The sequence below is a fragment of the Calonectris borealis genome, chromosome 6 (genome assembly GCF_964195595.1).
Source record: "Calonectris borealis chromosome 6, bCalBor7.hap1.2, whole genome shotgun sequence".
Classification (NCBI taxonomy): domain Eukaryota; kingdom Metazoa; phylum Chordata; class Aves; order Procellariiformes; family Procellariidae; genus Calonectris; species Calonectris borealis.
The window spans coordinates 664,092-676,379 of record NC_134317.1 but is presented as its reverse complement, the minus strand read 5'-3'; the positions used below and the strand labels follow the sequence as shown (position 1 = coordinate 676,379).

The 12,288-nt window shown below is 45.2% G+C and overlaps 1 protein-coding gene across 4 annotated transcripts in view; it reads right to left on the bottom strand.

Moving 5' to 3' along the window:
• ACVR1 (activin A receptor type 1) overlaps positions 1 to 12,088 on the bottom strand; it is a 67,979-nt gene extending 55,891 nt beyond the window's left edge. For 2 of the 4 annotated variants that reach the window (XR_012674021.1, XR_012674022.1), the window contains exon 1: positions 11,987 to 12,084. Coding sequence is in view for 1 of the 4 variants with exons in the window: in XM_075152611.1 (XP_075008712.1) it covers positions 11,987 to 11,994 (8 nt within the window). In the remaining 3 variants the exon portion in view is untranslated. Of the gene's footprint in view, positions 1 to 2,489; positions 2,509 to 11,986 lie in introns of those variants that run through there. The other 2 variants (XM_075152611.1, XM_075152612.1) reach the window with 2 other exon arrangements.
• Positions 12,089 to 12,288: the final 200 nt, after the last annotated feature.

Sequence of the window (12,288 nt, the reverse complement as noted above, 5' to 3'; positions counted from 1 at the left end):
ATGAAACGTTATTTATGCACTTGTTACAGGAAGGCTGTAACTCCAAAAGATGAGCTATGGAGAAACTGGAAGAACTGCTTTCAAAGCACCTTCAAGAGATAAGGATAAGCAGGCACATTTTCAGTACACTACATGTTTATGCACCAACTTTTACAACTGCAACGTGTTCATTTTCAGAAGAATCCCTCACTTCACATACAACCAAACACACCTGTGGGATTGAAATAAGATCAATCGTGTCAAAAAAGCCTTAACGTTTTTGGAAGAATATTTGAGAACTTTGAGGGAAAAAAATAAGATTTCATATCCTTTCACACTACTGGCACACCAAACCCTCAGAGATTTCTTTTTACAGCTAATTGTTCACTTCTCTTTGCGGTTTTGTTTTGGTTTGGTTTTTTTTTTCTGTTCACATTGGTTAGCATTTTAGAAAGAAACCTTTTTATGCACACTTTACAGCCATGCAAGAATTTAGCAGATGCTCACCGAATCCTACTCCTTTGAGGGTCCTTGAACTTCAACCTGCAGAGGGTCATTGCCAGTGCAATCCGCACAAGGGAGACTGCAAGGCCTCCAGCCTTTGCACCATGCAGAACAGTTCCCTCGCACCTCCCACCGCCAAAACCCTGTTAAAAACCACAGTCCTCACCCTGTGAGATGTTGCATGTGCTACTACGAACTGGTCAGGTAAGACAATCCTGAGTCAAACATGCAATTCGACGCCATCACACTTCTGACTTGCCACCAAGAACCTCATCATGGTGCCATGGCACTACAGCGTACCAGTTAGTGCATCCACTGGGACATAGAAACTGCAGGGTAAACACCAAGACACACCCCCTGAAATCTCAGTGAAATGTTTTCAGCTACTGTTTTACCCATATTCATGAAACACTATGTGTACGCACAGAGCTGAACAGCACCAATTAACAGCTGATAAGCAATAACTTACTTTTTTATGGCTATTCAGCCACATGCCTGGGCTTTTGCCATTAACCCCTCTCACAGTGACACCTAAGAGTCCCACAAAGCCTGCCCGAGTGTCCCTCTTCCACCTCTACCCCCACCAACTACTTGTATCTGTAAAGAGAGACAAACTCCATCTCAGTTCTCCAGAACTCTCCTTTAAGAGGCCTGACAGAAGAGGAGACCTTCACTCCCAGCACATGGGTTCTCCACGCTGTAAACCTTGTGACCCCAGTGCCAAGGCCACTTCAGTTCACACATGTTGGAATTCCAAGCTGAAGACCCTACACAAAGCAGGTTGCGTTGGTTCTCCAAGTTCCAGGCTGGTTCCAGTCTCACTTCTACAGGCAGCTACCTACACCCAAATTCTGTGGTCCCCTTTGCCTAATATTCCCTCAGGTCTCCTCCAAAGCTTGTTGAAGGAGGCTCCTTTGCCCTCCCAGATTCTCCACAAAGTCCTCCAATTTCCCCAACTGCTGTGAAGTCCCACAATCACATAATCCTAGAAAGAAGTCCATCCTGTTATGAATCTTTCAGGAGCAAAAAGAACACAGAGAGTACTCGTTAGGGAAAGGACCATGTGCTACTCTTAGCTAGGTAGCACCAAGGGTGGGGGGGGGGGGAGGGAGCCTTCTCCACTCACCCTGAACTACCAAACCCCAGCATTCCTTCCAGAAGGCAGTTGAAAGCTATGAGTTAGGCTCCCTCCCTCCCCAGAAATAGGGGGGTTTGCCAAATTGTTTTGGTTTTGGTCATCCTGTGGCGCACACATGCCTGAAGAAGCGCAGTTGCTTCTCTTTCCAGATTTTCATCACATTCAGGAAAAACTGTAAATCTCCCTCTTCAAAGAGGGAACTTGTTGATTTCTTCAACCAGGTCTCAAAAGAACCATCAAGTACCATGAAACAAGTCTTTCAAAAGCTGCAAGTTAAAGGCTTCCCTAGATCAGAAAACAGCCAGGAATATTCCTTGCGGGAGTAGCGCAGGAGCTCGCAGGAAACTTGCTTAGGCTGTACAAAGACTGATGCTGCAGAGTAAGAATGACAACAAGAGGACTCTGTGCAGCCTCTGAATTGTGTCTACTTCACTTCTGAATAGCCTCAAAATATAAACAAGCTCTCAAAATCCTTTTCATTTGTCTTCATCTGCCACTGTGTTGATGTGCTGTGGCTCTATTAACCCAGCCTTGCAGAACAACTTCAAGCTAATTCACCTTTTTCATTTGCTTTAGTCCACTCCCCAGAGCTCTATATCCAGTAGATACTTATTTTAAAGCTAAGCCAAAACCATTCAAATGCTAACATTTCAGGGCCTTCAATACTCTTGTTTGCATGCAATAAGGCCTCTTTTAGAATAAAGAGCATCCACTTTGGGAACTAAACCAACATAATTATAACTGGTCTACATGTCAAAGTTTTACAAATCCCCGGACTGGGAATAAAGCAAGTTTTACTGCTAGCAGACCCTTTGTTAAAAGGAAGGCATAAAACTGCATTGCAGACTCAAAAACACCGATTTCTCACCAGAGACTCCAGTAACGGCATACAAAAACTGACAGCTTCTAAAAGTGAGTTTGGTCTTCTGGCTCATAACTGCGTGTCTTTTTGGCCTTCCTAATGGAGAAACAAGATAAAGTTCCCTCAAAATCCTGGATGTTGTTGTACATTAGAGTCCAATAAATGTTTTATTTGAATGTCTAACCAACATCCAGGATCAAATCCCAACTAAAAAGATGAAGTCAAAGACTTTTCCATTCACTAAAAAAAATGCCACTTTTGCACAAGTCATGGAAATACCGTATTTCTTTCAAACAGTATTTTAATGGTGCTTAGGTTTTTATTTCCATAACTTAGGAACAGTCATATTGATGCACTCATTCTTCAAAATATTATTTGTGTCGTAAGAAACGTGTATGGAGGGAAGGGTCTAAACAGCTTCAGATTTTAGAACAGGTTTTGCAGAACAATTATGCACAAGTTTGCTTCAGAGGTATGGACATGAGTCTTACAGATGTGTAAAATGCCTACACAAAGACAGAAAATACACCCTATTGTTCAGGCAAGTTGGAACACGTTACTCACTTAGATTACTCTCTACTAAAGGCTGATGCAAACATGCCGGGTCCACAAACACACACAAAAATGTCTACGTGGCATTTCTGGCACATTTGTAAAGGCCTAATTGACAATCAACTAATATGAGGTTAAGAGAGACAGCAAAAGCAAAGCCAAAGAGTTGTTCAAGAGTTTTTGAGAAGTGCACAGTCCCGACAACAAAAGCCGAGGGGCAGGATCCATGAGAACAGACATGGAGGAAAGACCAAGTTATGACACATTTGAAAAATAGGAAGCCACCAGCCGTACTCCAAGCTGCGCCTTTATTGGTGCTGCACGTGCACGACGCGGGAATTTGCAGGTAGGGGCAACATATCCCAGGTTTCTTCACAATCTTTTAGGTGGAGCTTTTTCTTCTATCCCAGTGACTTGAAATAACTTGCATGTTTCTTTCTGGACAAAGAAGGGTTCAAATTATGCAAAGATGTTGGAGGATAGCCAATACTCAAATGATTTAACCTTCATCATAACCACAAAGTAAAGACGTACCTCTGCTCTTACACAGACTTGGGTTTGGTTAGCTAGTCTGGACAGAAAGGGCTTCTGAACTGCAGCAAAAGGATTCTGCCCCAGAGAGAGGAGAACTACATCAAAGACCCTATGCTACCTCTTCAGAGAAGACAGCTCCTGAATCAAGATAAGCAGAGATGGTTCCACACCACATTTACGCCTAGTTACCCTTGAGATGAAAAGCGGGCAGAGTGAAAATTGCCTTGCAAGCATCTTTTTATCATCATTTCGTTTAGACTCACACAGGTTGAGTCGTATGCACACAGGTTTTACAATTCAGTCCAAAAATACAGGTCAAGTGGAATAAAAATTACTTAGATCAATTCCCAATAAGTAAGAATGAATGGCCGCAAAAGAATTTCAGCCTAAGTTTTCCAAATATTTACTTTATTTTTCTATTGTAATCACAATCACCAAAAGCACATCCCCCGTTTTTTTTTAATTCACAAGCATCAGCAGTTTTTTCCATGAGCTAAGAGTACATCTAAAATACTTTTTATTATCATTAAACTTGAGCCAGTATTTAAAAGTCAAATTGAAGACAGTTTTTTTTAAAATACACAACTTATTTTAATTCCACTCCTAAGTAGATATGAATTAGCTAATTTAACACTCAGACTAGTGCCCTACAAGTCATGTATCTTTTCATTCTGACAACAGAAAACAAGGAGTCACACACATTATAATACTACAAGATTGACTGCCACATAAAATCCATTGCCAAATCATCCTACAGTCTAGAATTTGTCCAGCCCATGCAATCAAAATCGATGTTTTAGCAGGCTGCTACACAGAACTGCAGCTTCAGCAGGCAGTTACACTCAAGCATCAGTAAAGAGTTTAATTTAATGGATAAAAAAACCCCAAAAGTATTACTCCTGAAGAAGTCAAGAAAAGTTTCAACATGGACATGATTTTTACCAATAATAAACAACCTGCAGGGTACCATCTATCTTTTCTCTAACATAACATGATACAATTAATTTATTCTCTTAAACCAAATGATTATCTTTTAATTTTTATTTTCTCTTTTAAGATTCAGCCTTAAAATGACTTAATTGTTGCAGTCCACCCACACAAACACAAGAAACAACTTTATTGCAGTGGAGAGCCCTAAATAGCACAGTCTGTTTAGGTTGACTAATACAAATGTGCATTTTGTTTAATTTTGCATTTGTTCCTAAGGAGATGTAGATCTCATCTCTTCTACCTCCAACTCAATACTAACTGACATCGCAGGAAGTTATCCACCCCTAAAGGGATGGGTAACGCAGGCGCCTCACAGAGGACAGGCTGGCCGCCATGCTGGTCACAATCCTTACAAGACGGAAGGACAGGCAGGTGTTAGAGCCGTGGCACAAGAGCCATGGCATGCGGAACTTCCAAAATTGAGTGTTTGAGCACACCCTGGTGTAACAACTGGGACCAAGAGCAAGCAGGCAGCAAAGAAACCTGCAGGAACTCTTCCAGGGGAGTGGACCACACCAGGTCCACTCTGGCACTGACAAACCGGGCCAAGGTACTCTGCAAGCAGCCTTGGTCACAGCCAGCAAACTCGGCACACCCACGACGCACTCAAGTAAGGCAAGGTTTTCACAAACACGTCGAGGTAGCACACAGTCCCTCCTTAGCACCAGCACGAAAAAACAAACCAGTTTACCCAGGTTAGAACTAATCTGGCAAAGACAGGCTAAGTTTTAACCAAATTAATGCCTTATCCAGTTCACCACATGGCCACAGAGATGCCAGAACAGGAGAAAGAACAGCACATGCAGAGGGACAAGCACGACTACTTACTCCCCTGGCATTAGTAGCCAGCAAAAAGGCTTGCACAACCACAGCACCAACTGCCTAAAACTGCTCAGCCAGGAACCCCAGGCCATTCAGAGAGGAAGGTTGGAGGGGCCTGCTGAGGCACACAGACTCATGAACGCAGAGATCAGCAGCTTGCAGGACTTCAAAAGGAAGCCACTTCTAGCCTCCAAGCTATCCGCCCAGCCAAAGGCAGCTGTCGAAAAGCTGCCAACCTGCTCCTACTGTTACAGGATACTTGCCAGACAAACAGCAGACCTGCAATTAGAAGAGGTGTTTGTTGGCCTCTCTTCTGCAGCTTATTAGCAGAGAGGTAAGGTTTGGAGTCAGAACAAGAAATGCCTGACCTCCAGTGAGCACAACTAGTTACAACTGCTCTGTAAGACGAGGAAGAGGTCCTCCTACCAGTTTCCATTCAACTGAGGATCATCTGTGGCTTCAGCATGCTGAGAAGGAATGTTCCAGGTACTTAGAAGGTTAAGAGTTGCAGCATCATCTCCTCTTCTGTAAAAAGGCCTAGATAATAGCCGCTGGTGTTCCTCTCCACCATCTCCTACCTCCATTTTTGTTCATTTCGGACAAGGCAAATGAAGAGTCCAAAGTCTGCCTTGGACAATCGCCAGACTGGAGGTCTTCTGTTTTAATAATCTTTTCCTAATCAAGCCATAGTCTTCCTTTTCCTAAAGCAGACTTGAGTTAATTTACAACAAGCTACAGACACTTTCATATACATCTTTTCAGAAGTACTACGGGTAGCGAACAGTAACATGGTTTGACATGGCCAGGGGCATTTCAAAAGGGGGAGATGCACTGACAAAAATAACTTCTGGGATGAGCAACCATTTAGCTGCCTTTTCAGGTCAGCGGGAGAAACAGAAGAACAAAACAAATGTAAACCTAACTCAACAGTAATCTGCTGACTCCAGAAGAGGCTAGTAGCAGATGCTTAGGAAGAAGCGTAAGGACATAGCATCAAAGGTCATTCTTCCACCCTCCTCTGACCCCTGACCCCATGCTTCCCAGTCAGAGGTAAATTCCCAAGCCCAAAACTGCATCTGGACCACTGCATTTAATGGTCCACCCACAGACCTACGAATATATCCCATTCCTTTCTTAAAAACAAACCTCTCTTAAATCTCCCACTGCAATCACTCTATAACTTAAACAGGCACCACACAAAAACTACATTTTTTCAATTTTAAAACTGCTGACGATTGACTACACATGGTATTCCCTATTTCTTACATCATAAGAAATAATGTAAAATCATCACTTCCCATTTACTCACATTTCAATCGTGACTTTAAGACCTCTATAATATTTCCTTTCAAACACTTCTCTCTTCAGCAAGAGAGTCAGCATCTACACCGTCTCACAAAGCTTTGTAGACCAAGACTGAGCCAACCCCATGTGAAACTAAAATGACAGGTCCTGAGCATAAAGAAACTGTCGATCTGAAGGACAATGAGTTATCCTAACTGCTTAGAGGCTTATGTTGCCTTTGTACTTAAACAGAACAGAGCACAATCATTTGAGATGAGGGACATTGATCTTGGGGGCTTTAGAGGTGTTTAAGAGCTGGTGGCACACTAATTTGCAGGCACAAAGAATGCAAAACGTGTTCTAAGCAGAACTGGGCAGAATCCTCCATCCAACAGGCCCTGGGATCCAACACAGTGCCTGGCCTACCAGGCCACCGTGCCACAGAGCAATATTCAGGGCCAGTACTGGTTCAGCAAACAAGATAGAGCACTGACAACCAGGATGAATTCAGCATGAAATGAAAGAGCAGATCAAAAGAACCCTGTTTAAAGAAAGGATCGTATAATAACTGGCAGACTGTGATGCAGCACCTGATGTTGACTATTCATCGGCAGATGAATCATAGGTCAGTGCTGGCCTTCCAGGGGAAAGTCAGCATCTGAACTGCTAGCAAAGAACACCATCACATTTCTAAAATACATTACTACTTTCTTTCACATAAAGTAGTAGTAATGTACTTATTTCACGAGGAATATCAGCACAGTCTTGATGTTCCTTCTAGAAAACGGTTAGCATTCCATGGAATTAACGTCAAAGGCTAGATTCAATGCTACTTTAGAATCATAGTTCACTGGAGATCTTGTTATGAGGGTAGAATTTTGAGACCATGTACTGAATACCAGTAAATGCAAATCACACCGAAACAGGAACCTGTCTGTGAACACTGAGCTGTACACACGTAACTGCAAAAGACCACACTCTAAGGAAGGGATTACCCATCAGCTGAAACAGGGTGCATACTCATGGTCCAATATAACAAAGAAAACTATTTCATTAGAGCTACTTATTGCTATTTGACTACACTTTTATGCTTTTGAAATCATTAGTCTAAAACTGTGTTTTGGCTGCAAACATAGCAAAGAAAAAAGGAATTTCTTGAAAGCATTTCCATGGAATTCCATACATTTCATAGTCAATAGCATTTTCTAAATTCATGATCCCAAAACACTTTGTAAACTTATGTGAATTCAGCTTTCCAACACTATCATTCCTTATTCTACAGATATGTAAAAGATGTAAATTACCTATGTGCTTAATGTGTAGTAATGTGTAGTCGCTGAACTTGTCTACAGCAGGATTTAAAAAGTGCGTTTTTTGACAGTGTTGGATACCTTTGTAACTAACATGCTTTTAAACTGTCTCAGTCTTGACTACCCTCAGGTCTCAAAGCAAATAAACTATCTCCCAACACTCGTGCATACCCTCATCAAGGCCAACCTGCAATCCACCCCAACAGATCTCCATGAATTCTCATACACAGAGAGGCTGTAAGAGAGCAGTTATCACTCAGAAATCTACTGCATTCAACACCACCCTGTAATCTTCTATATAGCTGCATAGGTGAGAGGGCTATGTTTTTAACCTGTTTATACACAGTAGAACAGATAAAAGATAGAAGAGCAGATACTGAGATGCCCATTTGAGAGTTCAAATTCCTAAGAATGCAAGTGAATTCAAGCAGCTTTTTTTTTTTGGCAGGGATGAGGGGGCTAAGAGGGTGCCTAATTATTTTACAACGGCTGTCCCTAGATCCTATTTTAGCATCAGGCTTTCATTAAATTTAAGCATGACTTCAGTATACCAGCTGGCCAAAAGAAAAAAAAAAAACCAAAAAAACAACAAAAAACACAAACACAACCCACCCACAGCACCCCACTGGTGTTCTTTTCCCCGCCTATGTTCTCTTCCTACCCCAAGAGCTTCTTTGCTGCTCAAGAGCCCCCTGCTTTCTCCCTTCCCAAGCAGCATGCAGCACGTGAAAGAGCAACGCAAGGTCAGAGCAGGGGTTGAGATAGAGATGGTGTTTCTCTAAATGATTTTTATCCCTCTCCCAGACTCATTTGCATCTCTCCCAAATAAGCTATTTGATGCCTGCGCTGTTGCTGTGTCTGGCAGTTTTGGCAAGATGAGGCAAGTCTCCATTCCTTCCCTGCTGGACACAGACTGAAGACAAGCAAACGACACCATGTCAAGTTACATTGCACAGGCCTTCCCCTCTCCCCCAGCCCTGGCCACCCATCCCTTTGTTTTCCCTTACATCTGCACTGGGACTTACCCACCACAGTCAGGCTGCAGACAACTACAACGTTATCTGTGAAGAGTAAAACAGGAAAAAAATCCCTCTCTGTAGGCTTGGGAAGACGTACATTTCATTTGGAGAGCTAGCCTCAAAAATAGGTAAGTTTTGCAGGAAATGGCTATATTTAGCCCTCCCCTTTTGCCTCAGCTCCTTAACACATTCACATTCTCCTGCAGAAGAATCTTTCTAAATGGCGTTAGAGGTGAGCTTTAGCAGGTCACCTCAACAGAAAAAATGCAACCAACTTAATATATGTTAATATAGAAGAGTGTAAACAATCATCAGAATATCAAATTCCAGCTACTAAGGCATAAAAAAAAAATTCTCATGTCTCAAAGTATGTTAAATCGCAAGCTCCAAGAACATAATACGGCCAGAGTTACTTTATGAGTTAAGTCCATGGAGGGTGAGGCTGAACTGCTGCACGCACCATTCAGGTCTTCACAAATACTTTTGTAAGTAACTAACACAGCCATAGTATTCTCTACAGAGAGTATAAACATTAAGTAACAACCTCAACAGCTACGCAACCAAAATATTTCCAGTTTCCTAATGTACGTATAAAAATAAGTCATGAGAAAACATGCTAGCAACAGTTACTGTGCAGTGGAACTTATGCAGAGACTGTCCACATCTCTGGAAACATCATCAGTACCAGGCCAGTAGGATTTCCCTTTCTCAGTTTGCAACTTTGAAACTAAAAATATATAACACAGTTTTCTTCCCTCAGGCTGTTTCATTTAAATAACAGCCTCACCTTCCACAGTTTTGGCCTAACTACGATTTAGGCCTGTAAGAGCTGATTATTTACCGACTGAAATGGTTGAGGGGTGATCTAAGTCACCGAACAGACCTTAAAGTTTGTCCTGAAATGGAGACAGAAGCAGACAAAATGAAACACACCTGTCATTACAGCATGAGAAGACAAATAAGCAGACATTTGCAATCAGCAGCTACTCCCAAGTCCTGTGCCATTGGGCAAGGAGCAGCACCCCCGCCGCCCGAAACGAAGCGGAGGAATGCAGGTCTTATCCCAGCAAACAAAATACTGAGATTGAAGGCAAACCTCTCAAAACATGGCACACACTTAACACCTCCGAGGGAGAGCACAGTGCACACAGGAACTTTTTGTTCCCCTAAAATAGATCTGTAACACCTCCTCCAAAAAAAAGTTACAGTCATCAAAGGAACCAGACGTGCACTTGAGAGCTTTCCACATCCAGGATTTCAGCTCTTGCCGATTTCAATTTCAAGGCAACCCAGTACTCTTCAAACAGCACTAGACCTTCAAGGACAGAACTTGGAGAGTATTTACAAAGTGTCTGCTGCATTCCAGGGCACTACTGTTTCTCTGAAGATTAAGTATAAGGATCATACTAAAGATCAGATTACAGGAAACAAAAGAAAACTGAAGATTTAAAAATAGACCTGTCACTGCCCACAGCAAACTGCTACAATCACAGGAGTTTTCTTAATTCAAAGGCTGAGATCAATGAGATGAGCTTCAATGCATACCATCAAAACACGTGAGATTTGCGAAAAGAACCCGTTCTCTTCTGAAAGCTCAATGCGTCATTTCTAAAAAGTGTTTTTATACAAAAGTGCCAGTTCTGCATCTCAGTCCAGAATCTGAAAGTTTCCACCTCATGATGCCACCAGTAACAACACAGTCTGATGAATTAGTCCCTCCAAGCACGCCTACATAAACCCCTACTCTTTCAACACCTGCTGAAGATGAGTTTTTCTCTCAATTTTGGGAAAATAAAGAGGTTTAGTCCCAGTTTACTGCAAAAGTACTGCTGGAAAGAAGTTATTTTAACACGGTTTTATAGACTAACAGAGTTGGAAAGACTGCCCAGGCAGCTTCCCCTACTATATTCATGCCCCAGATTTCACAGACCAGCATGTGGTTTTAAAAGCCTCGAGGTTAACACGCCGAGCTGAGCAGGCTGAAATGACTGCCTGCTTCTAGCGACTCGTCCTCCATCACCAGCAAAAGTCCTGACGGGAGTGCAGGCAACAGTCCTGCCACCCCCTTTGTTTCCTCCCGAAACTCAGAGCTGCATGACTGTACATAAGCAGGACGATTTAGACCCCTGCTGACTCGCTGTGCAAAACGCCATCCCATTTGGCAGCGGAAGAAGTGCCTTTAACAGATTAATATGCACAAGGGACTGTGGCCTGTAACTTTCTTTCTCCTGTCAAACCTTCAGCATATTGATATTAGTGACCAGCACAGTCACACTTAAAGAGCTCATTCTGACGTAGCACAACTCTACACCTCCAATTTCGTTAAGTTTATGTAGTTTAAAACAAAGAAGACACCCGCGTCACGGCCCCTCTCTGCAGGCACGGCAGCCTCGCTTACCGGAGAACACAGCAATACTGTTAACCACGATACGCGTGTTTTGCAACAGCCACAGGGAACCGAAACCCTTTGTGCCTCTGCCTGCAGTTAAGACACAGCTCCGCGCGCTGAAGGAGCGAAGCCCGGCTGCTGAGGAGCGCGGCACCCTCAGCTTCTCTTTCCGCGAGAAAAGCCGCTGATTAGTTAAACCTTCCCAGTGCCGCGGGCATCCGGCCGCCAGCCCGCAGGACTCTTCCCTCCTGGATTTCACGACGCTCCCTCCTCCGCGCCCCCGGGCAGGGTCCGCGGCGGGGGCAGCCGCCGGGCCGGCGGAGCGCGGGCAGGGCCTGCCGCCGGAGGGGGCCGGGCAGAGCCCCTCACGCCCGCCCGGAGCGCCCGTCCCGGCTGGCGGCACGCCCCGCCGCGCCGCGGGGACCCGGCTCCGCCGTCTGGACCCGGCCCCGCTCCCGCGCCTCCCCCCCCCGCGGCCGGGCACCGGCGCCGCCGGCGGGCCGCGGCCCAAGGCGGCTCCTCCCGCAGCGCCGCGCCACCCGCCCCGGGCCCGCTCGGCTCGGCCCGCCGCGGCCCCCGCCCCAGCCGGGCGGCCGCACTCACCTCCTCATCGCGGCGGCGGTCGCGCTAGGGCCGCGCCGGGCTGGCCATGGGCGGCGGGGGCGGCGCGGCCGCCGCGCTCTAGGCCCGGCGCTCGCCCTGCCCGCGGCCCGCCCGCACGCCCGCGGCGGCGCCGAGCGGCGGCGGAGCGCTGACAAAGGGGACGGCGCGGCGGGCGGGGCGGCGCGAGCGGCGGCGGCGGCGGCGGCAGCGCCCCGCCCCGCCAATGGCCGGCGGCACCCGTCACTCCCGGCCCTCGCGTCACTTCCGCCCGCCGCGCCGCGCCGCGCCCCCTGGCGGCGTCC